General features: G+C 44.1%; 1 protein-coding gene across 12 annotated transcripts in view; it reads left to right on the top strand.

Moving 5' to 3' along the window:
- Positions 1 to 23,918, top strand: part of SRCIN1 (SRC kinase signaling inhibitor 1) — a 461,563-nt gene that overhangs the window by 326,369 nt on the left and 111,276 nt on the right. For all 12 annotated transcript variants that reach the window (XM_040329863.1, XM_040329861.1, XM_040329866.1 and 9 more), the window contains one exon: positions 17,376 to 17,506. In XM_040329863.1, the coding sequence (XP_040185797.1) occupies positions 17,376 to 17,506 (131 nt within the window). The remainder of the gene's footprint in view (positions 1 to 17,375; positions 17,507 to 23,918) is intronic.

Here is a 23,918-nt window from a genome sequence, read left to right as displayed (position 1 = left end):
GCACAAAGCAAGGTCCATAAAGACATGGATGAGCGAGTTTGAGGTGGAAGAGGTGGAAGAACTTGACTGTTCCTGACCTCAACCCAATAGAATGCCTTTTGGATGATTTAGCGTGGAGACTGCAAGCCAGGCCTTCTCATCCACATTAGTGTCTGACCTCATAAATGCGCTTCTGGAAGAATGGTCAAACAGTCCTAGAAACACACTCCTAAACCTTGTGGACAGCCTTTCCAGAAGAGTTGAAGCTGTTAGAGCTGCAGAGGGTGGGCCCACTCAATATTGAACCCTACGGACTAAGACTGGAATGCCATTAACATTCATGTGTGTGTAAAGGCAGGTGTCCCAATACTTTTGGCAATATATTGTCTCTAAAAGCAAAAAAAAGCTAAAGCCCTCAACTTTACAACAGTTTAATAGTTTAGTTGTGAGCTTCTTTGTTCACAGTACTCCACTGCATAAAGTTTAACAAAATAAAGTGCATAAAAACACGTTCAAACCACAATCCCACGTTCCCCAATCCCTTTCCCCATTTATTCTCATAATATCCAAATATAGCCTTTATGTGCATTTTTGGTAGAAGTCGTCTAGCATCAGAACAGTAGGTGAGCAATAGAATTGGCAGTAAATAGAAAGAGACAGGGCAGGTTTTATCTTGCAATAGAAATGTGAGTGTATTATCTGAGAGGCAATACCTTCAAATGTCGTTTAGTGGTTGGACAGTATGTAAGCAGCTTTGTTAAGCTGCAATATGAGAGAGAGAGAGAGAGAGAGAGAGAGAGAGAGAGAGAGAGAGAGAGAGAGAGAGAGAGAGAGAGAGAGAGAGAGAGAGAGAGAGAGAGAGAGAGAGAGAGAGAGAGAGAGAGAGAGAGAGAGAGAGAGAGAGAGAGAGAGAGAGAGAGAGAGAGAGAGAGAGAGAGAGAGAGAGAGAGAGAGAGAGAGAGAGAGAGAGAGAGAGAGAGAGATGCATGCATGCAGCAGGTTTTAATTTGAAATGAACAGTGTTTGTTTTTTTATTTATTTTTTGAGAGAGACAATAGCCACAAATATGGTACAATGGCTGGCTATTATGTAAGCAGCTTGGAAACGCTGCAATATAAGGGAAAGAGATTAGGTATTATTATTATACTGGATTTATATAGCACCAACAGTTTATGCAACACAATATAAAAGGGAGACAGTACAGATACAATATAATAAAATAAAAGAGGGTTAAAAGGGCCCTGCTCATAGGAGTTTACAATCTAATGGGATGTAGGTTTTAAAGTAAAATATAAATTGGAGTGAATTTTTGGAGGGACTATAGCCAAATATATTGTACAGCAGCTGGACAATGCAGCTCCAGATGGTGACAAACTTCAGCTTTACTATCCGGTTTAAAAAAAAATGTATATATGTATTTATACTTGTTTTATTTTTTCTATATTTTTGGGGGTATTGATACAGTGGTTGGCCTGGCCCATGTGCCAGGGCCAGAACAGGCATGTCTGCAATTTTACTCTACATTGCCAACATAATCTTGGGAGTAAGGGCAGATGTCTGTCACAGTTTGCCTCTTTCTCAGACATTCCAGACCCATGGATTCAACTGTTGGTTTTAAAGGGGTACACAATAAAGTTTTAGAACCTCCTCACTGCTTTCTTCTCTCAAATTAACCAAACTCTTCCTAAGGACAGTCAGATTTGCAGAATGCCTTGAACATCTTATGTCCCAGGGAGTAGTTGTACCAGTACCCCCACAAGACAGGTTCAAAGGATTCTGTTCAAACTTGTTCACGGCACCAAAGCCCAATGGGCGTATTTGACCTTAAAATCCTAAATCAAATACCGTCAAATTCCCAAATTTTGCCTGGAATCCACAAAATCAGTATTGACTTGTTGAGAAAAAATGAATACCTGGCATCTGTAGACATCCAAGATGCCTATCAGCATATTACCATTTATCGACCTCATCAATATTTTCAGGGTTTTTTTTTGTGGAAGAAAATCACTTCCAGTTTGTCGCACCTTCTAGCCTATCCTCTGGTCCCAGAGTATTCACAAATGTCCTAGCACCTTTTTTTTCCCTTCTAAGAACTCAGGTCAACCATGTCAAGGAGACATCCCACAATGTGATTCTACATAAGAGTTCTAGGCCTCATGTTCGCCTCCTTTTGAGGCTGTGCTATTTGCCCAATTTATTTTGTGACTTCACCAGCCCAACATCTTGTTGACTTGGAACAAGCATGCTTCTTTTGACCTACTTATGCTCCTGTCCAGCAAGGAATTCCCTAGTTTTGTGAATTTCCAGCCCAATGTTAATTTGGAATTGGGAAGTCTTTCCTCCCTTTGACTGGAAAGTGATAACAGATGCCAGTCATTCGGGCTTGACGGGAATGTTTTTCAATCCCTCATGGTTCAGGAAGCATGGTCACTGATGGAAGCTCAGCTCCCCATGGACATTCTTGCTCATTGGGAGCACTGGAACTGCAACACTGAACCCCCTTTCAGAAAGGACACCATTTCAGGGTGCAATCAGACGATGCCACTACTGTGGCCTACATCACCCACCAAGGGGGCACCAGGAGTCTTGCAGCTTTGAAAGAAGAAAGCCAGTTAATCTCATGGATGGATGATTACTTTACAGTGATCTTTGTGGTCCATATCCCAAGAGTGGAAAACTGGAAAGTGAAATATCTCAGCTGCCACCACTTGGATGAAGGGGAATGGACCCTTTCCCCGGACATCTTCCACCCGATGTGTCAGAGAAGTAGGACCCCAGATATGGATCTCCTAGCTTCCAGATTTAACAAGGTACCTCTGTTTGTGGCCAGAACCAAGGATTCTGTAATCGCTGGCATTGGATTCCTTAATAATCACCTGGTCTCAATTCAGGCTAATCTCTGCCTTCCCTTTAGAACAAATTCTTTCTAGTTTGATTAATAAAAATAGAGCAGGAAAAGAAGCTGGTGATTGTCATTACAAGAAATTGGCCCAGAAGAACCTTGTTGACAGACATACTCAGACTACTAGGAGACAACCCATGTCCTCTCCCAAACATTACAGACTTGGTAGAAAAATATAAAGAAATTTGAAATGGGACTTTTCAGGTGCATAAACAACACAAAAAATATCAAAAATATGTTTTTTTTATACATAATTGAATAAATAGAATATAAAATACATCATACAGTAAAATGTGATTTCAGATCTGCATACAGACAAATTTCTTTACATGTTTCGCCATTCGATCTGGCTTCTTCAGGAGTTTTTTGTCAAGCACTACTGAAACAACAAAAAATAAACAAAAACCGAGAATACAGACAATAAGTACAAAAATAATATGCAAATAGAGAACAGAATTTTACACAGAAGAAAATAAAATGACTGGACAAAAGTCTTTACCATATTCAAAAAGGCTTAGAAAATATGACATAATAATAATTGAATGAAATATAAGGAATTACCTGTTAATATAAATGGAAGCGTCTAAAATATAATTTAATTTAAAGGCCGCATCAGGAAGAACACCTCAAAGATGGAGTCATATGGTGTACCATAGAGGGGAGGATACTTTTAACAAGCGCAAATACAGGTCTGTCTGGAGAAGCAAACAATAAGAAAATGAAAAATATATATATCAACAAACAGGTTGAAATTGATGTTTCTAAAACAGGCGCATAAGGCAGAAAAAAGATTTATCTGGCCCTAGATACGTTAGACTCATGGACAGTAAATAAAGACAAGAATGTCACAACATTTCCATCGAATGTGCCCACTCTATAATAGAAAGATGTGTGATAGAAAATGCAATCAGAAAATCCCATTCAAACAGAAGGGGTTAAGCACACATCAAGATAGCCACGAATATGGGATCAATACCTTATAAGTGCAGATGGAGTATTAATGGGTCCAAATTAGAGGGACATAGGTGAAGTGGAAGGAAAATGATAAATGGTTTTCAATTATTATTTTTTTTACAAATAAATATCTGAAAAGTGTGGCATGCACTTGTATTCAACCCCCTTTACTCTGATACCCCTAACTAAAATCTAGTGGGACCAATTACCTTCAGAAGTCACCTAATTCGTAAATTGAGTCAACCTGTGTGTATTTTAGTATCAGTATAATTACAGCTGTTCTGTGAAGCCTTCCGGGGTTTGTTAGAGAACCTTAGTGAACAAACAGCATCACGAAGGCCAAGGAACACACCAAACAGTTCAGGGAGTTGTGAAGATGTTTAAAGCAGGGTTAGGTTATAAACAAATATCCCAAGCTTTGAACATCTCACAGAGCACTATTCAATCCATCATCCGAAAATGAAAAAGAGTACGGCACAACTGCATACCCCTACCAAGACATGGTCGTCCACCTAAACTGACAGGGCCGAGCATTAATCAGAGAAGCAGCCAAGAGGCCCATAGTAACTCTGGAGGAGCTGCAGAGATCCAAAGCTCAGGTGGGAGAATCTGTCCACAGGACAACTTACTTGTGTACTCCACAAATCTGGCCTTTATGGAAGAGTGGCAAGTAGAAAGCCATTGTTGAAAGAAAGCCATAAGAAGTCCCATTTTCAGTTTGCGAGAAGCCTTGTGGGGGACACAGCTAACGTAGAAGAAGGTGCTCTGGTCAGATGAGAACAAATTGAACTTTTTGGCCTATGTGTGGTGGAAAACTAACACTGCACATCACCCTGAACACACCATCCCCGCCGTGAAACATGATGGTGGCAGCATCTGGTTGTGGAAATGCTTTTCTTGAGCAGGGACAGGGAAGCTGGTCAGAGTTGATGGGAAGTTGGATGAAGCCAAATACAGGGCAATCTTTGAAGAAACCTGTTAGAGTCTGCAAAAGACTTGAGACTGGGGCAGAGGTTCACCTTCCAGCAGGACAACAATCCTAAACAAACAGCCAGAGCTACAATGGAATAGTATAGATTAAAGAATATTCATGTGTTAGAAAAGCCCAGTCAAAGTCCAGACCTACAGTATCTCACAAAAGTGAGTACACCCCTCACATTTGTGTATATATTTTATTATATCTTTTTATGTGACAACACTGAAGAAATTACACTTGGCTATAATGTACTGTAAAGTAGTGAGTGTACAGCTTGTATAACAGTGTCAATTTGCTGTCCCCTCAAAATAACTCAACACACAACTATTAATGTCTAAACCGCTGGCAACAAAAGTGACTACACCCCTAAGTGAAAATGTCCAAATTGGGCCCAATTAGCCCTTTTTTCTCCCCGGTGTCATGCGACTCATTAGTGTTACAAGATCTCAGGTATGAATGGGGAGTAGGTGTGTTAAATTTGGTGTTATCACGTTCACTCTCATACTGGTCACTGGAAGTTTAACATGTCCCCTGATGGCAAAGAATTCTGAGAATCTGAAAAAAATTATTGTTGCTTTACTTAAAGATGGCCTAGGCTATAAGAAGATTGCCAAGACCCTGAAACTGAGCTGCAGCATTGTGGCCAAGACCATACAGCAGCTTCACAGAACAGGTTCCCCTCAGAACAGGCCTTGCCATGGTCGACCAAAGAAGTTGAGTGCACGTCCTCCGTGTCATATCCAGAGGTTGTCTTTATGAAATATATGTTTGAGTGCTGCCAGCATTGCTGCAGAGGTTGAAGTGGTGGGGGGTAGGGATGTCCCGATACCAAGCATTTCCCCGAGTACTTGTACTCGGGGGAAATGCTCCGATGCCTCAGCTGATACCTGGGCAGGCAAGGGAGTTGCAAGTCTTCTCCCCCCGTGCTATCTTTCCCCCGTGCTGTGTTGTCTTTCCCCTGTGTTCCGTGCTGTTCTCTTTCCCCCGTGTTCCGTGCTGTGCTCTTTCCCCCGTGTTCCTTGCTGTGCTCTTTCCCCCGTGTTCCGTGCTGTGCTCTTTCCCCCGTGTTCCGTGCTGTGCTCTTTCCCCCGTGTTCCGTGCTGTGCTCTTTCCCCCGTGTTCCGTGCTGTGCTCTTTCCCCCGTGTTCCGTGCTGTGCTCTTCCCCCCCCCGTGTTCCGTGCTGTGCTCTTTCCCCCCCGTGTTCAGTGCTGTCCTCTCTACCCCCCATGTTCCGTGCTGTCCTCTCTCCCCCCTCAATCTGTCAGGATGGAGAGCGGAGGTAGGAGCCGCTAAACCCGGCTCCTACCTTTTCAGAATGAACAGAGTCAGTGATCACTGACTCTGTCCATTCATATAACTGAGCATCGTAACCTGTGTTTACGATGCTTCAGTTTATGAATGGAGATGGACGCCTAACCGATAGGTCAAAACCGATCGTTAGTATGCAAAAGTATCGGTTAAAAATCCACGCATGCTCAGAATCAAGATGACGCATGCTTGGAAGCATTGAACTTCGTTTTTTTCAGCATGTCGTTGTGTTTATGTCTTCGCGTTCTGACGGACCATCAGTCAGCTTCATCGGTTAACCTAAGACAACAGTCCTTCAGACCGTTGTCCTCTGGTTAACTTATTGTGTGTACAAGGCCTATGACATCACTTTCGGCGCCAGCAGATTTAAACACTGGCATTTTTTTTGTTTGTTTTTTTGCTGTAAAGCTGAGATCATTTTTTTATTTTATCTTTTTTTATCTCAGGCTTTCCAGCCTAGAGGTCAGATCTGGGGACTTATAGGCCTGTCATGCCCTTTTTCTATTACAATGGATATTTAAATTCCTTGTAATAGGAATAAAAGGGAAAGTGTAAAAATAAAATAAACAATACAAAAAGAAAGAAAATGAAAGCACCCCCGTACTTGCACGTAGAAGCGAATGCATACGTAGGTCATATGTAAACGACGTTCAAACCTCACATGTGAGGTATCGCCGTAAACGTTAGAGCGAGAGCAATAATTCTAGTGCAAGACCTCCTCTGTTACTCTAAATTGGTAACCTGTAAAACATTTTAAAGCGTAGCCTATGGAGATTTTAAGTATCGAAGTTTAGCGCCATTCCACGAGTGTGCGCACTTTAAGTGGTTTTCCTTGAGCAAAAATACATAGCTGAACGTCGTTTTGTGTGATAGATACTGTGGGTGCGAATTGAGTCCGCCCGCGATTGCAGTACAGAGGGGCAGAACAGGGATCTGTCTATGTAAACAAGGCGGATCCCCATTCTGACAGGGGACAACATTGTCTGCTGTTCCTAGTGATCAGGAACAGTGATCTCTGTGTTGTCCCAGTGAGCCCAGCCCCCACACAGTTAGAACACACCCAGGTAACACAGTTAACCCCTTGATCGCCCCCTAGTGTTAACCCCTTCCCTGCCAGTGTCATTTATACATTGATCAGTGCATTTTCTTAGCACTGATCACTGTAATAATGTCACTAAATCTATCCCCTGTTTTGTAAATAATATAACTTGTAGCAGAAATAATAAAATGTATTTTTTTTCCAAAATTGTCGGTCCTTTTTTGTTTATAACACAAAAAATAAAAAACACAGAGATGATCAAATACCACCAAAAGAAAGCTCTATTTGTGTTAAAAAAATGTTTTGGGTACAATGTCACGCGACTGCGCAATTGTCAGTTAAAATTACGCAGTGCTGTTTTGCAAAAAATCGGCTGGTCATTAAGGGGGTAAATCCTTCCGGCACTGAAGTGGTTAAAAGTGTGACATGTTACGTATTTACTCGGCGTAACATCATCTTTCACATTATACAAAAAAATTGGGCTAACTTCAGTGTATTGTTTTTCTAAATTCATGAAAGTGTTTTCATGAATTTGCTGCACAAATACCGTGTGACATAAAAAATTGTAATGACCGCCATTTTATTCCCTAAGGTTTTTGCAAAAAAATATAATGTTTGGGGGTTCGGAGTAATTTTCTAGCAACAAAAATTATGATTTTTTTTCATGTAGGAGAGGAATGCAAGAATTGGCCCGGTATGGAAACGGTTAAGGCAAAATCACATTAACTACCCTTAAGTGTGTAAACAAGTTCCCCTTTGAAACATGCTATTTACCATAAACAAATATTCAATACATACTTAAGACTCCTTTTTATGTCATCATTAGATACTGACCAAACTGCATTCTTATAAAATTGCATTAACAACCCTCATAGACCTTTACTATTCCTTTAAAGTCTGATCAGACAAATTTACATTTTACAATCCCCTGTAGATAACTTCTTTGACCCTTATCTATCTATCTATCTGTCTATTTCTATCTCATATATATTTATGGTTGGAGCCCTCCGAGACAGACATGGAACCACATAAAGACGCCCCAACATAACACAGAACTGAGGTGTGCCCTGGTCAGCTGGTCGGTATGCCAAAAAATGGGCATTCCCAAGATAAGTAATGGATGATTATAGAAGAGGGATGTGCAAGGAAGTGCCCTGAGAAGGGTAATGGGTGGGAGGGTATCGTGTACTGGAACTGATGATAAATACGGGTGAGTGGGCTGCTTAAATACCCCCAGGCTCCTCCCATAAATTCAGGCCACCATACTGGCCTTTTTATTTATGGTCGAAGGCCTCCAACCGAGACAGACATGGAACCACATAAAGACGCCACAAGGCTCACAACATAACACAGACCCGAGGTGTGCCCTGGCTTGCACTATTTCAACCTGAGGGTTTAGAATGTACCGGGCAAAGCAGTCCCAACCTTCTGATGACATTGTCCAGTACCCCGTGCCAAGAGGCGGCTGAGGCCGCTCCGATACAAAAGGAGTTCCCAGAAAACTGTCTGTGGGCCTAGGTTAGCCAGGAGGATACGATAATAAACTGACTAGCATTCAGGGGAGGTAGGAAAAGGCAACAACAGGCTTGAACTAGACTGGTTAGGCAGATGTGACAACAACAGGTTAAGGATCGTTACTGGGCACCTGTCAGGGCTCCATTCCCGGCTCCATTGAGCTCCCGCGCATGCGCGGTACGGCTGCGCGCCGTGTGCGTGGAAGCGCGCACGTGCAGGTATGCGGCAACCCTGGGGCCAATCAGAGGCCGGACACTCCTATTTAAACCAGCAGCCTTCCCTGAACAGGTTGCTGGTTTGTCTTCAGCTCCTATGTGTTTACCTGTTGCCGTACCTGCCTGTTTTGTCCCGGAATTCCTGACGACTCTCCTCACCTGGAACCTCTGACCCTTTGGCTAATGTTACCTGGATTGCTGTTGTCTCCTGCCCCTTGACCTTGGCTTGCTCTCATGGACTCCCTCTGAACTCTCCTGCCCTTGACCCTCGGCCTGTGACTCGGATTTGCCTTCATCTCCTGTGGACCCTACCAGACTTACCTACCAGTTCCTGCCTGACCAACGCTTGTCTCCAGTCTTCTGCACCTGCCCTGCTTCTGTCAGCTGCACCAAGTCTGCCTGCCAGCTCCCGGCACCGGTGCCTCCTTGTGCCGTCCCTCCTCTGTCCCAACTCCAGGGAGTGGTCTGCACAGGGTCGCAAAGGTGAGCCGCCCTCAGCATCTCGGTCTCGGTGAGTACAGGCTCTGACAGTACAAACCAGCCAGATGTCTGAGACCGACAGGGCGCGCTCACCCTTTGAGACGCTGTGCCAACAGGTCTCCGCCTTAACAGAGGCAGTCCAGAAGCTTCAGGAAGGCTACCTCCAGATTGATGGCCGCCTCCAACAACTGGCCGGTTCCCCAGGTCCATCCGCTGCAGCCCTAGCCTCTTCACCCGGACCTTCTGCTGCCCAAGCTCCTGCAAGCCCTGCCATGATGGGGAGTAATCCCGAACCCCGGGTCTCCATGCCCGAGCGATTCTCAGGCGACCGCCGGAAATACCGGGCTTTCAAGAATGCCTGTTCCCTTTACCTGGCCTTGCAACCTAGAACTTTTGCGACCGAAGCTGTTAAGGTTGGATTCGTAATCTCTCTCCTTTCTGAGGAGCCTCAAGCATGGGCACACTCCTTAATGGAACAACGCAGTCCAATACTTGACTCTATGGACACCTTCTTCACCCACATGGGGAAATTATACGACGATCCTCTACGTGCAGCCACAGCGGAGGGTACTCTGCACAGCTTAAATCAAGGGAGACGGCCGGTGGAAGACTACACCGCCGAATTTAGAAAGTGGTCTGCTGACACAGGCTGGAATGAGCTGGCCCTCAGGTACCAATACCGCCAGGGCCTCTCTGAGAACCTAAAGGATGAGCTTGCAAGGTCGGCACCCCCTGCCTCTCTGGAGGATTTAATCTAAACCGCCACTCAGCTGGATAGGCGCCTTCGAGAACGTCGTTCGAAGAGGTTCCAGTCCAATCGGCCTAACTGGGTTCCACCAAGATATGCTCCAGTACCTCCGCCTCACCCAGCTCCACCAAACACCTCATTACCTGACCCAGAGCCGATGCAGCTTGGTATAGTACGGGCCCCTCTGACTCCAGAAGAGAGACTCCGGAGGCGTCAGTCTAACCTCTGTCTGTACTGCGGAAGCCGCCGGACACTTTTTGCGCACTTGCCCAGTAAGGCCTTGTAAGTCGAAACCTCCATCTGCTATCAATTTCCCTGTTACCAGTTTGCCTCAGACTTATGTTATCCTCTTTCTTTCCCTACAGCTCCCGGAAGGGGCAACACGTCTGCCGGCGATAATTGATTCCGGGGCCTGCAGCTGCTTCTTGGACTCATCCTTGGCCCAAAAGCTGCGTATCCCCTGCCGTACCAAGGATTTTCAGCTGCAAGTTCATCTGGCTGACGGCTCTCTTCCCCGTTCCGGATTGATTACCCAGGAAACCCTTCCTCTTTGTGCCATCTCAGATTCTGGGCACCGGGAGTTCCTCTGTTTGGACTTGATCCCGTCCCCCATGTTCCCTATCATTCTGGGTCTCCCTTGGCTACAAGTTCATCTGCCCTGCATTGATTGGCTCAAGAAAGAAGTCAGCTTCCCTTCCACCTACTGTTCCCAGCACTGTCTCGCACCCGTTCCAGTCTCCTGCTCCACGTTAGCTACTCCACCTGAAGACCTACAGCATGTTCCTCCAGCCTACCTAGACTTCAAGGATGTCTTTGACAAAAAACAAGCCGATTGTCTCCCACCACATCGGTCATATGACTGCCCCATTGACCTCTTGCCCGGATCTGAAATTCCCTTTGGGCGCATATTCCCCTTGTCAGAGACTGAGTTGAAGACCCTCAAGGCCTATATTGAAGAAAATTTAAGTAAGAAGTTCATCCGTCCCTCCTCCTCGCCAGCGGTGGCGGGGATCTTCTTTGTCGAGAAAAAAGATGGATCGCTTAGACCCTGCATTGATTATAGGGAGTTAAACAAAATTACCATCAAGAATCGGTACCCGCTGCCTCTAATCCCCAAGCTCTTTCAAAGGTTCCGATCAGCTCAGGTTTTTTCTAAATTGGACCTCCGGGGCGCCTACAATTTGGTCCGAATAAGGGCAGGAGATGAGTGGAAGACTGCGTTCAGGTCCAGATTCGGACACTTCGAGTATCTGGTCATGCCCTTTGGGCTTTGTAATGCGCCCGCCACTTTCCAGCATCTAGTCAATGACATTTTTCGACAATTTTTAGATGACTTCCTCGTAGTCTACTTGGACGATATTCTCATCTTTTCAGCCACAAAAGAATTACATCGGCAACATGTCAGGCAGGTTCTCACCATCTTGAGACAACACCGGCTTTATCTCAAATCAGAAAAATGCGAGTTCGAAAAGACATCAGTGCAATTTTTAGGATTCATCATTTCTGTGAATGGGGTAGCCATGGATCCCCAGAAAATCAGTGCTATCCAGGAGTGGGCACCTCCAACAGACAAGAAGGGCGTTCAGCGCTTCATTGGCTTCGCCAATTTTTATAGACGATTCATCATCGGTTTTTCATCAATTGTTTCTCCCATCACCAAGTTGATCCGCCAGGGGCACCGCTTCCAGTGGCCACAAGAGGCTCAGGAGGCCTTTATCAAACTCAAAGCGACCTTTACCTCGGCACCTGTACTTTGTCATCCGGATTCTACGTTACCTTTTGTTCTAGAAGTGGACGCCTCGGAATCTGCTACAGGCGCTATTCTTTCCCAGAGACAGGGACCGAAGTCGCTTCTTCACCCAGTAGCCTACGCCTCTCGGAAACTAAGTCCTCCTGAGCGCAATTACGACGTAGGCGATAGAGAACTACTGGCCATAAAATTTGCACTGGAGGAGTGGAGGTACCTGCTGGAGGGGGCAGAGCATCCCATTATCATTTTCACTGACCACAGGAACCTGGAATACTTACGGTCTGCAAAACGCCTTAGGCCCAGACAAGCCCGTTGGGCTCTTTTTTTTGCTCGCTTCAATTTCCATATTACCTATCGTCCTGGCGCAAAAAATGGAAAAGCTGATGCCCTCTCCAGGATGTTTCCAGAGACGCCCGATACTTCCGAGCCCAGCACGATCCTGTCACCTCAAAATTTTTTGCTTCTCCCTCAAACAGATTTGTTGACTGCTCTAAAGACCGCATGCCAACGGTGCCCTGATCATGAGGTTTCCTCCTTGGAGAAAAAGGACGACCTGCTGTGGTCTCGTGGGAAGATTTTTGTTCCAACAGAGGCAAGACAGTTAATCCTTAGCACCTTCCATGATCGTAAATTGGCTGGCCATTTTGGTACCCGTAAAACTTCCGAACTGGTCTCTCGCTCCTTCTGGTGGCCTAAATGGAGGTCCGACTGCAAGGATTATGTCTCTTCCTGCATTCGCTGCCAGCGGAGTAAGGGGCCAAACACGAAGACCTGGGGGCTGCTGAAACCCCTTCCTATCCCAGAACGGCCCTGGATTGACATCTCCATGGACTTTATTGTCGATTTGCCTCCTTCAGCCGGGTTTACCACGATCCTAGTCGTGGTGGACCGTCTGTCCAAGATGGCGCATTTCTTGCCCATGGTGGGTACGCCCTCCGCGGCAGACACAGCCAAAATCTTTTTTAAAGAGATTATCAAGCTCCATGGAGTGCCCAAAAGCATAGTATCTGACAGAGGTACTCAATTCACATCCAAATTTTGGAAGGAACTTTGCAGAGCTTTGGAAGTGAAGATCTGTCTGTCCTCGGCCTATCACCCTCAAAGTAATGGCCAGACAGAGCGCACTAATCAAACGCTAGAACAGTATCTACGATGCTTTTGCTCAGTCTCCCAAGACGATTGGTCCTCCTTGTTATCTACAGCCGAGTTCGCTTACAATAATTCCATACATTCTTCCACAAACCAAACCCCGTTCTGGGCTAACTTCGGTTTCCACCCTTCCTTTTTGCCGGACTCCATCCCGGAAACATCTGTGCCAGCGGTCCAGGAACGTGTGACCTGCATCCAGCAAAACTTTCAGAAGTTACAGGAAAGCATGCAGCAAGCTCAGCAGGACTATAAGAGGTTCCATGACAAGGGGAGGAAGGATTGCCCTGTCTTCAAAGTGGGTGAGAAGGTCTGGCTATCCGCCACCAACCTCAAGTTACCTATTCCCTCTCGGAAGCTGGGTCCAAGGTTCATCGGGCCATTTGAGATCAGGCGAGAAATCAACCCAGTAGCTTTTGAGTTGGCTTTACCCAGGTCCTACAAGATCCACCCTGTGTTTCACGCCTCCCTGCTTAAGCCCGTTGTGTCTGACCCCTTCAACGGTAGAGAAGAACTGCCGCCACCACCAGTGGAGATTGAGGGGGAAAAGGAATTTGAGGTGGAGGCCATCTTGAATTGTAGGAAGAGAGGAAGACAATTACAATACCTCATCAAATGGAAGGGGTATCCCCCTGAAGACAACTCCTGGGAGCCTTCCCGAAATCTCCATGCCCCTCATCTGATTCGGGCCTTTCATGCGGAGCACCCTGAGGTGATGGACTGTTTGGGCGTCCGGAGTCCGCCCCTTGGGAGGGGGCACTGTCAGGGCTCCATTCCCGGCTCCATTGAGCTCCCGCGCATGCGCGGTACGGCTGCGCGCCGTGTGCGTGGAAGCGCGCACGTGCAGGTATGCGGCAACTCTGGGGCCAATCAGAGGCCGGACACTCCTATTTAAACCAGCAGCCTTCCCTGAACAGGTTGCTGGTTTGTCTTCAGCTCCTATGTGTTTACCTGTTGCCGTACCTGCCTGTTTTGTCCCGGAATTCCTGACGACTCTCCTCTCACCTGGAACCTCTGACCCTTTGGCTAATGTTACCTGGATTGCTGTTGTCTCCTGCCCCTTGACCTTGGCTTGCTCTCATGGACTCCCTCTGAACTCTCCTGCCCTTGACCCTCGGCCTGTGACTCGGATTTGCCTTCATCTCCTGTGGACCCTACCAGACTTACCTACCAGTTCCTGCCTGACCAACGCTTGTCTCCAGTCTTCTGCACCTGCCCTGCTTCTGTCAGCTGCACCAAGTCTGCCTGCCAGCTCCCGGCACCGGTGCCTCCTTGTGCCGTCCCTCCTCTGTCCCAACTCCAGGGAGTGGTCTGCACAGGGTCGCAAAGGTGAGCCGCCCTCAGCATCTCGGTCTCGGTGAGTACAGGCTCTGACAGCACCAATCTTTGTGGGTCTGGAAGAACTTTGTCAACCCTGGTGCCAGACTGTTGGGTCTTGGACTCTGCTAGGTGTAGAACAAAATGGTCTTGGAGGCGGGCCAGGTGGCACCTGCATAGAACCTGGCACTAAATTGTGGACATCATTAGAAAATTACCGAATATCTCTCAACCTCACATCCCTTCCATGGACACACCCAACACACAGACCCCTTACAGACCTATTACCCCTTGTGACTTCCACTACGCTGTGAATTTGGGACAACTACCTCCACAAAGGTTTATTATCCTTGAGAACCAGCCCCTTGACTCCATTATTTGATATCAACTCTTTTCCTCCGACTTGTGCTAAATCTAAATTTCTTATGTGGCAAAAATCAGAGGCTCCTCTGAGTCATACGTTTTGCACTGGACAACCGATTCCCCTACCAGACATGCTCTCTTCCTGCCACAACCCTTCTATGGCTTGGCTTGAACACACTCAATTAACACACTTTATGCACAATATACCAATCGTTGACAATATGACTAGACCACATACAGCCATTGAGTCATTGCTATCCCAGTTGGACAGACCAGAGCATTCGCTATCCCTGATATATCAGTTACTGATTCAGGTCTCCTATCCAAACTTACCGTCATTCCTCTCAAAATGGAACATATTTCTATATTCATTAAGGCCTTGTACACACGACCGAACATGTCCGCTGAAACTGGTCCGTCGGACCAGTTTCCGCGGACATGTCCGACCGTGTGTAGGGCCTACCGGACAGTTTTCCGGCCTAGCGGACAGGTTTCCAGCGGACAAAAGTTTCTTAGCATGCTAAGAAACTTGTCCGGTGGAAACCTGTCCGTCGGACATGTCCGATGGTCAGTACGACTCATCGGACATGTCCGCTGGCCCGAAATCCCGCGCATGCGTCAAAGCGATTTGACGCATGCGTGGAAGCATTGAACTTCCTGGTTCGCGCGTCATCGTCGCCGCCACGTCACAGCGTATTCTGTCCGCTGGGAATTTGGTCTGATGGTGTGTACACACATCAGACCAAAAGATCCCAGCAGACATGTCCGATGAAAACGGTCCGCGGTCGTTTGTACGAGGCCTAAGGATATCTACCAGACTATGGATATGTGATACATGTTATTTTAGTGTCCTTCCGATCCTAATGTAGACTTGTACACTCAATGGACATATGGTATTCCTGACCTATGTTTAGTCGATATGTTTTACAAATGCTTGAAACTTAATAAAACAGATTCAAAATAAATACTAAGGAAAAAGTCACTATCGTACACCACACTATTATTTTTCCTAATGTATGTACTGTATCTATCTCAGATGTAAACATTTTCTTCAGTCACTTTTTTTGCATTAATTTAACATTATTTATATAACACTTAAAGTTTGGAGTTATATCCTTTGATAACAATCTCAAATATGAGATTGGTAATGCCTAATAAAATCGATCATATTGCTTGGCAGTTTGTTTAAAGTGTTTATTAAAAAAAGAACCTCAGTTGTTGCTTTTCAGCTCCACTATAGCCAACCCTTGCTGTACAGCAAACTTGATTAAAGTTGTTTTAAAGCCCTACAGGGGTTGTAAACCCTTGTTTATAAAACAAATAACAAACATGTCATACTTCTACTGTGCAGTTTGTTTTGCACAGAGTGGCCCCGATCCTCCTCTTCTGGGGTCCTATATATATATATATATATATATATATATATATATATATATATACACACACGCACACACACACTTGCAATAAAAAGTATGTGAACCCTTTTGGAATGATATGGATTTCTGCACAAATTGGTCATAAAATGTGATCTGATCTTCATCTAAGTCACAACAATAGACTGTCGCAGTCTTATTAAACTAATAACACACACAGAATTAAATGTTACCATGTTTTTATTGAATACACCATGTAAACATTCACAGTGCAGGTGAAAAAATGATGTGAACCCTTGGATTTAATAACTGGTTGAACCTCCTTTGGCAGCAATAACTTCAACCAAACGTTTCCTGTAGTTGCAGATCAGACGTGCACAACGGTCAGGAGTAATTCTTGACCATTCCTCTTTACAGAACTGTTTCAGTTCAGCAATATTCTTGGGATGTCTGGTGTGAATCGCTTTCTTGAGGTCATGCCACAGCATCTCAATCGGGTTGAGGTCAGGACTCTGACTGGGCCACTCCAGAAGGCATATTTTCTTATGTTTAAGCCATTCTGTTGTTGATTTACTTCTATGCTTTGGGTCGTTGTTCTGTTGCAACACCCATCTTCTGTTGAGCTTCAGCTGGTAGACAGATGGCCTTAAGTTCTCCTGCAAAATGTCTTGATAAACTTAGGAATACATTTTTCCTTCGATGATAGCAATCCGTCCAGGCCCTGATGCAGAAAAGCAGCCCCAAACCATGATGCCCCCACCACCATACTTCACAGTTGGGATGAGGTTTGGATGTTGGTGTGCTGTGCCTCTTTTTCTCCACACAGCGTTGTGTTTAGATCTTTAAAAAAAAAAATAATTGGATATTTATTATAGCAAAAAGTCACTTTCTCTTTTATCTTTAGTGCAAGAAATAAAAACTGCAGAGCTGATCAAACGCCACCAAAAGAAAGCTATATTTGTGGGGAAACAAAACATAAAAACTTCATTTGGGTACAGTGTTGCATGACTGTGCAATTGTCATTCAAAATGCGACAGCGCCAAAAGCTGAAAAATGGCTTGGGCAGGAAGGGGGAGTGCCCAGTATTGAGGTGGTTAATAAACATTTTTAACAAACTTTCAAGTGAGGTGACACTTTTTATTGGGCACTCTCATGCATATAAAGATAATTCAGTCTAAATTAATTAAGTGGGCAGGGCTGAGAGAGTATCCTCCAAACTACATTTTATGAATTAAAAAGAAAGCCTTAAGAAAGAAAGGTTACCACTTGTTAGTTTTATTGTAACCACTTCCATGGCTTTTTCTTTCAGTGATCTAGAGAAATCAGTGGAGAAGATCAAAAAGGATATTGCACACAACCACAAGCTGATCTCAGTACAGGAATTGGAGGAGAAAGCTGTGGTGCTGAAGCAGCTTGGAGAGACTCTGACTGATCTCAAAGGTAAACATTTTTTTTTTTTTAACTAGGAACCTAGTAATTGACAACTGCCCATATATTGCCGTTTGCAGTAGTGGATTAAGTGCACCTGGCCCCTGGGATGTTTTTAGTTTGGACCTCCTTTTCCCAGTAATTCTTCTCATAAAGTTCAATTGACTTTAAGACAGATGAGGGGGCCTCTGCAGCTTTTCATCATACAAATAGCATAGAAGGGTGGGACTAGATGTGCTGCAGAATTCCATGTATACCTGTGCCACAAGTGAAATGTTATTATTGCTCCATATGCAGGGAAATACTGTGTGATCCTACAAGTATACTATGTGCACATTAGTTGTTAGTATGGTACTGAATGTAAACTACTTCATACTTTGGGCTCTCCAGCTGTTGTTGAATTTCTGCCTCCAGCAATATACAATGCTTTAATAAAATAATAAATGCAACACATAATAAATACATAACAATCAGTAAAATACTAGTATACAGCAGTGCTTCGCCCAAATAATCATTAGACTGTCCAAATCAAAAGAATTGCCCCTGCTTTATGATGTCTCTTAGCTCCAGACCCCAATACAAAATACCATGTATGTATATATATATATATATATATATATATATATATATATATATATATATATATATATATATATATATATATACATATATATACAGAGCTTTTTTCTCAGAAAATAGGTGCAGGAACTCAACCACGACCCGTTCAGATTTCACAAACAGTAGAAGGGTCTTAAAGGGGCATTAAATACCAGAATTGCATTACATACAGAGTGCAGAGTTCAGGGGGTTACAAAGCTGTCACTTGTAAACACAGAAACCAGACTTCTGTGTTTATAAGTGATTGTGGTGAGACGGCACCAAAGGGTCTGAGCCAGAGGTGGTGGAACTGAGTTCCCCCAAGTTCCCCCTGAAAAAAAGCCCTGTATATATGTGTATATATATATATATGTGTATATATATATGTGTGTGTGTATGTATGTATGTATGTATATGTATATATGCAAAAAATTACTTTACATTACATTGCAAATCTTATAGTGTTGTCAATATTGTGACAATAAAACTAACCGGTTTGCTCAGTTTGCTCAAATATGAGAATTTAACTTTCCACAAATATTGTTTGCATCATTCCAGAAAATGGCATTTTACTGAAGCCACTTTACAGTGCCTTGTTACTAAAGTCAAATTTGCAGACACTAATATACTGGTGCTTATGGTTTTTCCTATTATACCATATTGATTGAGGAGTTCCTTGGCATGAAATAAATGTTGTTGGTAATGCTCTGTTGTCAACAGTAAAAGGCAATCTCCACATTTGTTGTAAAGGAAAAGAAAAAAACAACAGTGGCCCAGCAAGTACAAAAATATAAAAGCAGCTCTGCTGTCCTCCAGAGACACATCGCTTTTTAAAACCAATGATGGTCCTTTTCGAGGTTGGATGATGCTCAGTGTCAATTCAGCCTACTTTCTGTGAGCACAGGCTGTCATGGTCATAAACATGTCACCCGGAGGGGAGGGATTGTAATCATGCAAGACTGAGCACCACGCTCTACCACTACTTAGAAGAACAAGTGACTGCATGGTATTATTTTTCTGTTCGCATTTTTTCTTTATTTGGGAGGGGGATCACTACAGGGAGGGTATGAGGAATGCTTAAACATCATGTAGTTGGGCTTTTTCATAATATCAGGGGTGCCTTAGTCACCCCCAATTGTCTTGCTGAAAGCAGAGCAAAAGTCCCAAAGTCCCGCTGTCAAAACTGGAAGTAGACCAGCTCTTTTTTTATTGGAAAACCAACTTTATTGAAAAGTATATGCATGGTACATAAATCGACATAAGCCATCGTGACCAAAACAGTAGTATATACATAAACACATTGAAGTACCTGTGTGACATAAAGCTAAATACCCAACGGAAGTGGAGCCAGCACGCAATAAAAGAGAAAAAGAAAAAAAAAGAGGGAGGGGGAATGAGGGATGAACATATTAGGTACACGTCCATCCGCCAACCATCTGCTCCAGATCTTCTCATACTTAACCGGACACCCTCTATGTACATAGATCAGTTTCTTATATGGAAGAGTGTCGTTAATCTCTTTTTTTCCAGCACTGGATTGTAGGGGGAAGGGCCTGCATCCAATTACAGGCCACCACCTCTCTCGCCAAGAATAGCGTCTCATGTAAAAGGTACGCAGGGGTTCGTCAGCGTCTAATTGCGGCAGCAGACCAAGCAGGCACATCTTTGGGTCTAGAGTAGCAGGAGAGCCCATCTGGTCGTGCAGGAAGCGTATCACCTGCATCCAGTATGCTTGGATAGTTGGGCAGGACCATATGAGGTGGTAGGAGCCTGGGGTATGATCGCATAGGTGGCACCCTGGATTGTACATGGGTTTGAAATGCGCTATCCTCTGAGGAGTCAGATACATCCTATGTATAATCTACAACTGTGTGAGGCAATCTGACATTCTGGGAGAAACTTTTTTTCATGTCACCCAAAATTTCATCCCAATCCTCATCCTCAATTAGTCCAACGTCCACCTCCCATCTAGTCTTGGAAGCATAGGCCAAGGCTGTGGTACTAGGGAGTAATATGGCGGAGTATAGGGTGGAGATGAGTTTGGCTGGGTCAGTACCTGTGACTGTGTCTACTATAGAGGGAACTGCCAGGGAAGGGTTGGAGCCAGTAAACTGGGTTTGTATAGCGTGGCAGAGTTGTTAGCGTGGCGGAGTTGTAAATACCTAAAGAGAAGGCAATTGGGGAGGGAAAATTCATCCTTTAGCGTTTTGGAATGTTTTAAGTCCTGTAGTGGTCATGATCTGGGGTACATACAAGATCCTATGGCGTATCCACACCACAGGGTCTGGAGTGGACAATAATTCAGGCAAGCGTGTTGAACCAGAGAGGGGTGTGAGAGTGGACCTGTGGGGTCCCAAGGTTTTTGTAGTGCCATCCGCCATACCCTCCGGTGGTGTGTCAACATGTCTGCCTTGTGTTGGAATGGACGTCTTGTCAATGGGACTCTGAGGACTCACTGAAGTGGGGTATAGGCAGGGTCATTGGGGTGCTCACAGAGTAGTAGCTGGTATCTTGGTAGCTCGGTTTTGTCAAAATGATAGAAATGGGACAGTTGGGATGCAAGATAATAGTCCTGAAAATCTAGAAGAGCAGCTTATTTTGTGTCTGCTGTGACCCCATATAAACGAATTAAGAATGGATTCAATGACTCAGAATATTTTTTGTGGTATATACAGGGGGGCATGCCACACCAAGTAGAGTATTTTTGGGAGGAGTATCAATTTGACCAAACTGACATGTCCCATAACACCCAGGGGTAGTCTGGCCCAAGTGTGTGTCTTGGTCTTGATCAGGGTATACAGGGGTTCAGTAGTGTGTAGTCTGTGAGCGATCTGGTGACTTGTACTCCAAGGTACTTGATTAAAGAGACCCTTGGGAGATCCAGAGGAGGGGACATGAATGAGGTGGGGAAATGGTCAATCGGAAGGATCTGAGATTTAGACCACTTAATACTTGGACCCTGGTGTGGCTACCCATACATTCTATAGAGTGGAGGCCTGCGACAAGAGAGGGGTCCCGAGTCCGCCAAGTATAGGAGCGTGTCATCGGCATACATCCCAATCTTCTCTTCCAGGTTCCCTATCTTAAGGCCTTGGATGCTAGTGTCTGCACTAATCATGATGGCCAACGGCTCCACAGCCAATGCATACAGCAGGGGGAAAAGAGGCAGCCTTGTTGACTCCCTCTCTCTAGTGGGAAGTGGTCGAAAAGCCAACCATTCACAAACACCTTGGCCTTTGGGGACTGATATAGGAGCTGAATCCAGCGAATAAAGTTGGGGCCAAATCCAAATCCCGAGAGGCACTCCCACAGGTAGTTCCACTCCACGGAATCGAAGGCCTTGGCAGCATCCAGAGCCACCACGACCCTCGAGGCGATTTCATCATGGGACCCCTGAATGTTCATGAATAGGCGGCGAATATTCATAGCAATATTTTTCCCTGGCATAAAGCCTGTCTGATCAGGATGGATCAGTGACAGAATGACCCGGTTAATGAACCTGTAGCAAGGAAAATGGGTCTATACGATTCCGGGTATTTAGGGTCCTTACCGGGCTTAGGGATAACTACAATTTGGGCCTCTCAGAGTAGGTGGCGTAGAATTCAAGTGGTAAGCCATCTGATCCTGGGGCCTTAGATGTGGCCATGGTAACATTTAATTATTTGTGTGTTATTAGTTTAAGCAGACTGTGATTGATCTATTGTTGTGACTGTCAGAACCATTGACGTATCTCGGCATATAGCCTACATATACCGTCAGAATAATTATTCTGAACTATAAAATATTATTGTATTATGAAAATATGTATATCTGTGCTTTGGGAGAAATACAATTTTCCTACAATACAAGATATCTAAAATTCTTTTATCCGTGCTATTTTGAGGACAAGCAATACAAATGAATATTTTAAATATATATATATTTATTAACTAAAGGTACAGTGCAAAATCTAAAATCAGGTACAATTCGTATTACAACAATTTTGATATGCTTCTATAATCAGAAATAAGCGATGGTTGAATGTTTAGAGACTATTTACAATATTATGACAAGGCGTTCATACTCTCATATTTAAATCATCTTGGCGTATTTAAAACCTTTTAGCTTTTAGTGACATAACCTTGACATTGAATTATCTCTTCTCAATAACAAACAGATCTCTTGCTACTGCTACATAAGACACAAGGACAAGATGTCCTGTGGACAGTTCTTGGTAATTTGGCCAAGAATGTCTTTTTAACACACAAGGCTATCTCTACTGCATCACCTGTTTAAACATATCCCAACATTAGGCCATTCACTAGGACTCACAATGATATTGTGATCGATATATGTAACAAGTGTCTATATACAGTACGTCTGTGCGTTACTTCTGTAATTGCCTCTGAAGTATCTCATGCTGCAGTTAGACATTCCAGATACAATTAACACTTGCTAAGATAATAGAGTGGCCACAGTTGGTATCTGTTTAAACTACCTATTGCATAGAGGATGTAAGATCAAAATTATACATTACCAGTAATTAAGAGATCTTTCTGTTTGAGAAGGGAAAGTCCTAATGAAGGACTCTTGAGAGCCCCTACATGTTTGCGGTCACTCTCTGCTTTCCAGCTTCCTTCAGAGATCAGCCATCTCTCTCCCTCAAGCTTCTTCCCATCAGAGATCCCTCTGTCCTGAGTAATCACTTTTTATCTCTCCCAAGAAGTGGGTGTGTCACATCACTATCACATGACTGCCGATGTCACATAATAATATGTTTTGATAAGTCTATATTGAACCAATGCCGATATTAACCTGTAGGGGGCAGTAGTGTATAAGGAATTATTCCTAATGATGAGGTCAAGCAGAGTTAATCATGACTTATGACCTCTCTAACTTGGGCCTATAAAAACCCCCATAAATTGTCCTGTATGTCAAACAATTGTCAGACATCTTGGCAACGTCTAAAGTTATGATTGAGATAAGGTTTTATGATCAACACACATGCCTTGGAAAGTTCCTTGAACTGATGCCGGAATGTGATCAAAGCAGCCTAATACTATTCAGTTATTTTAGGATCTTGTATTTTTGGGACCCTAGTATTGTCTATGTATTACACAGGCTTATATATGAATTACTAATACACACATATTGTTAAGGCATTATAAAGAAACAATACTATTTAAGATATACAATTCCACTGGGATTGTGAATAAGCCCCCTTAGTCTCATAGTGCAAAGACAATGCTGAGTTTTGTGTCATGCTGTGCAGGCTTTTCATCTCCCATGAAACCAGAATTCCTCATCATTCTCTTATCTTCTAAGTGTTAAACCCCCAAGATATATGACCTTGGAGATGGCACAGATAGGCATCCAGTTTCTTGTGAAGAGATAGGTCATTCTGGGAACAAGGCCTTATTCACAGGTTTAAGACACAAAATGGCATCTCTTCTGCTAAACATATTATGAATATGGAACACTATGAAACATATCAAATGTGCGATCTTATGTGTATTCTTTTAACCCCAAATGTTCCGACATGACTTAGATGAAGATCAGATCTAATTTTATGACCAATTTGTGCAGAAATCCATATCCTTCAAAAAGGGTTCACATACTTTTTATTGCAAATGTATCTGCCCTGCTGGTCTGTCTGGAGTAACACCAGGTCAAACGGAACCCTTTTAGCAACCAGGACCGACACTCCTCTGGAATATGAGGTGTGGATGGCGTGATAGGCCCAACCTAGCCAAGGCTTTTTGAGAGAGGATTGTAAGTGGCCCGTTACATGGGTCTCAACCAACGTGACGATGTCAGCGCATTGGGACTTGAGAAATGTCAGGACGGC

The sequence above is a fragment of the Rana temporaria genome, chromosome 12 (assembly GCF_905171775.1).
Source record: "Rana temporaria chromosome 12, aRanTem1.1, whole genome shotgun sequence".
NCBI lineage: Eukaryota > Metazoa > Chordata > Amphibia > Anura > Ranidae > Rana > Rana temporaria.
Note: the sequence above shows the minus strand (reverse complement) of the source record. Positions and strands in the feature narration are given on the sequence as shown.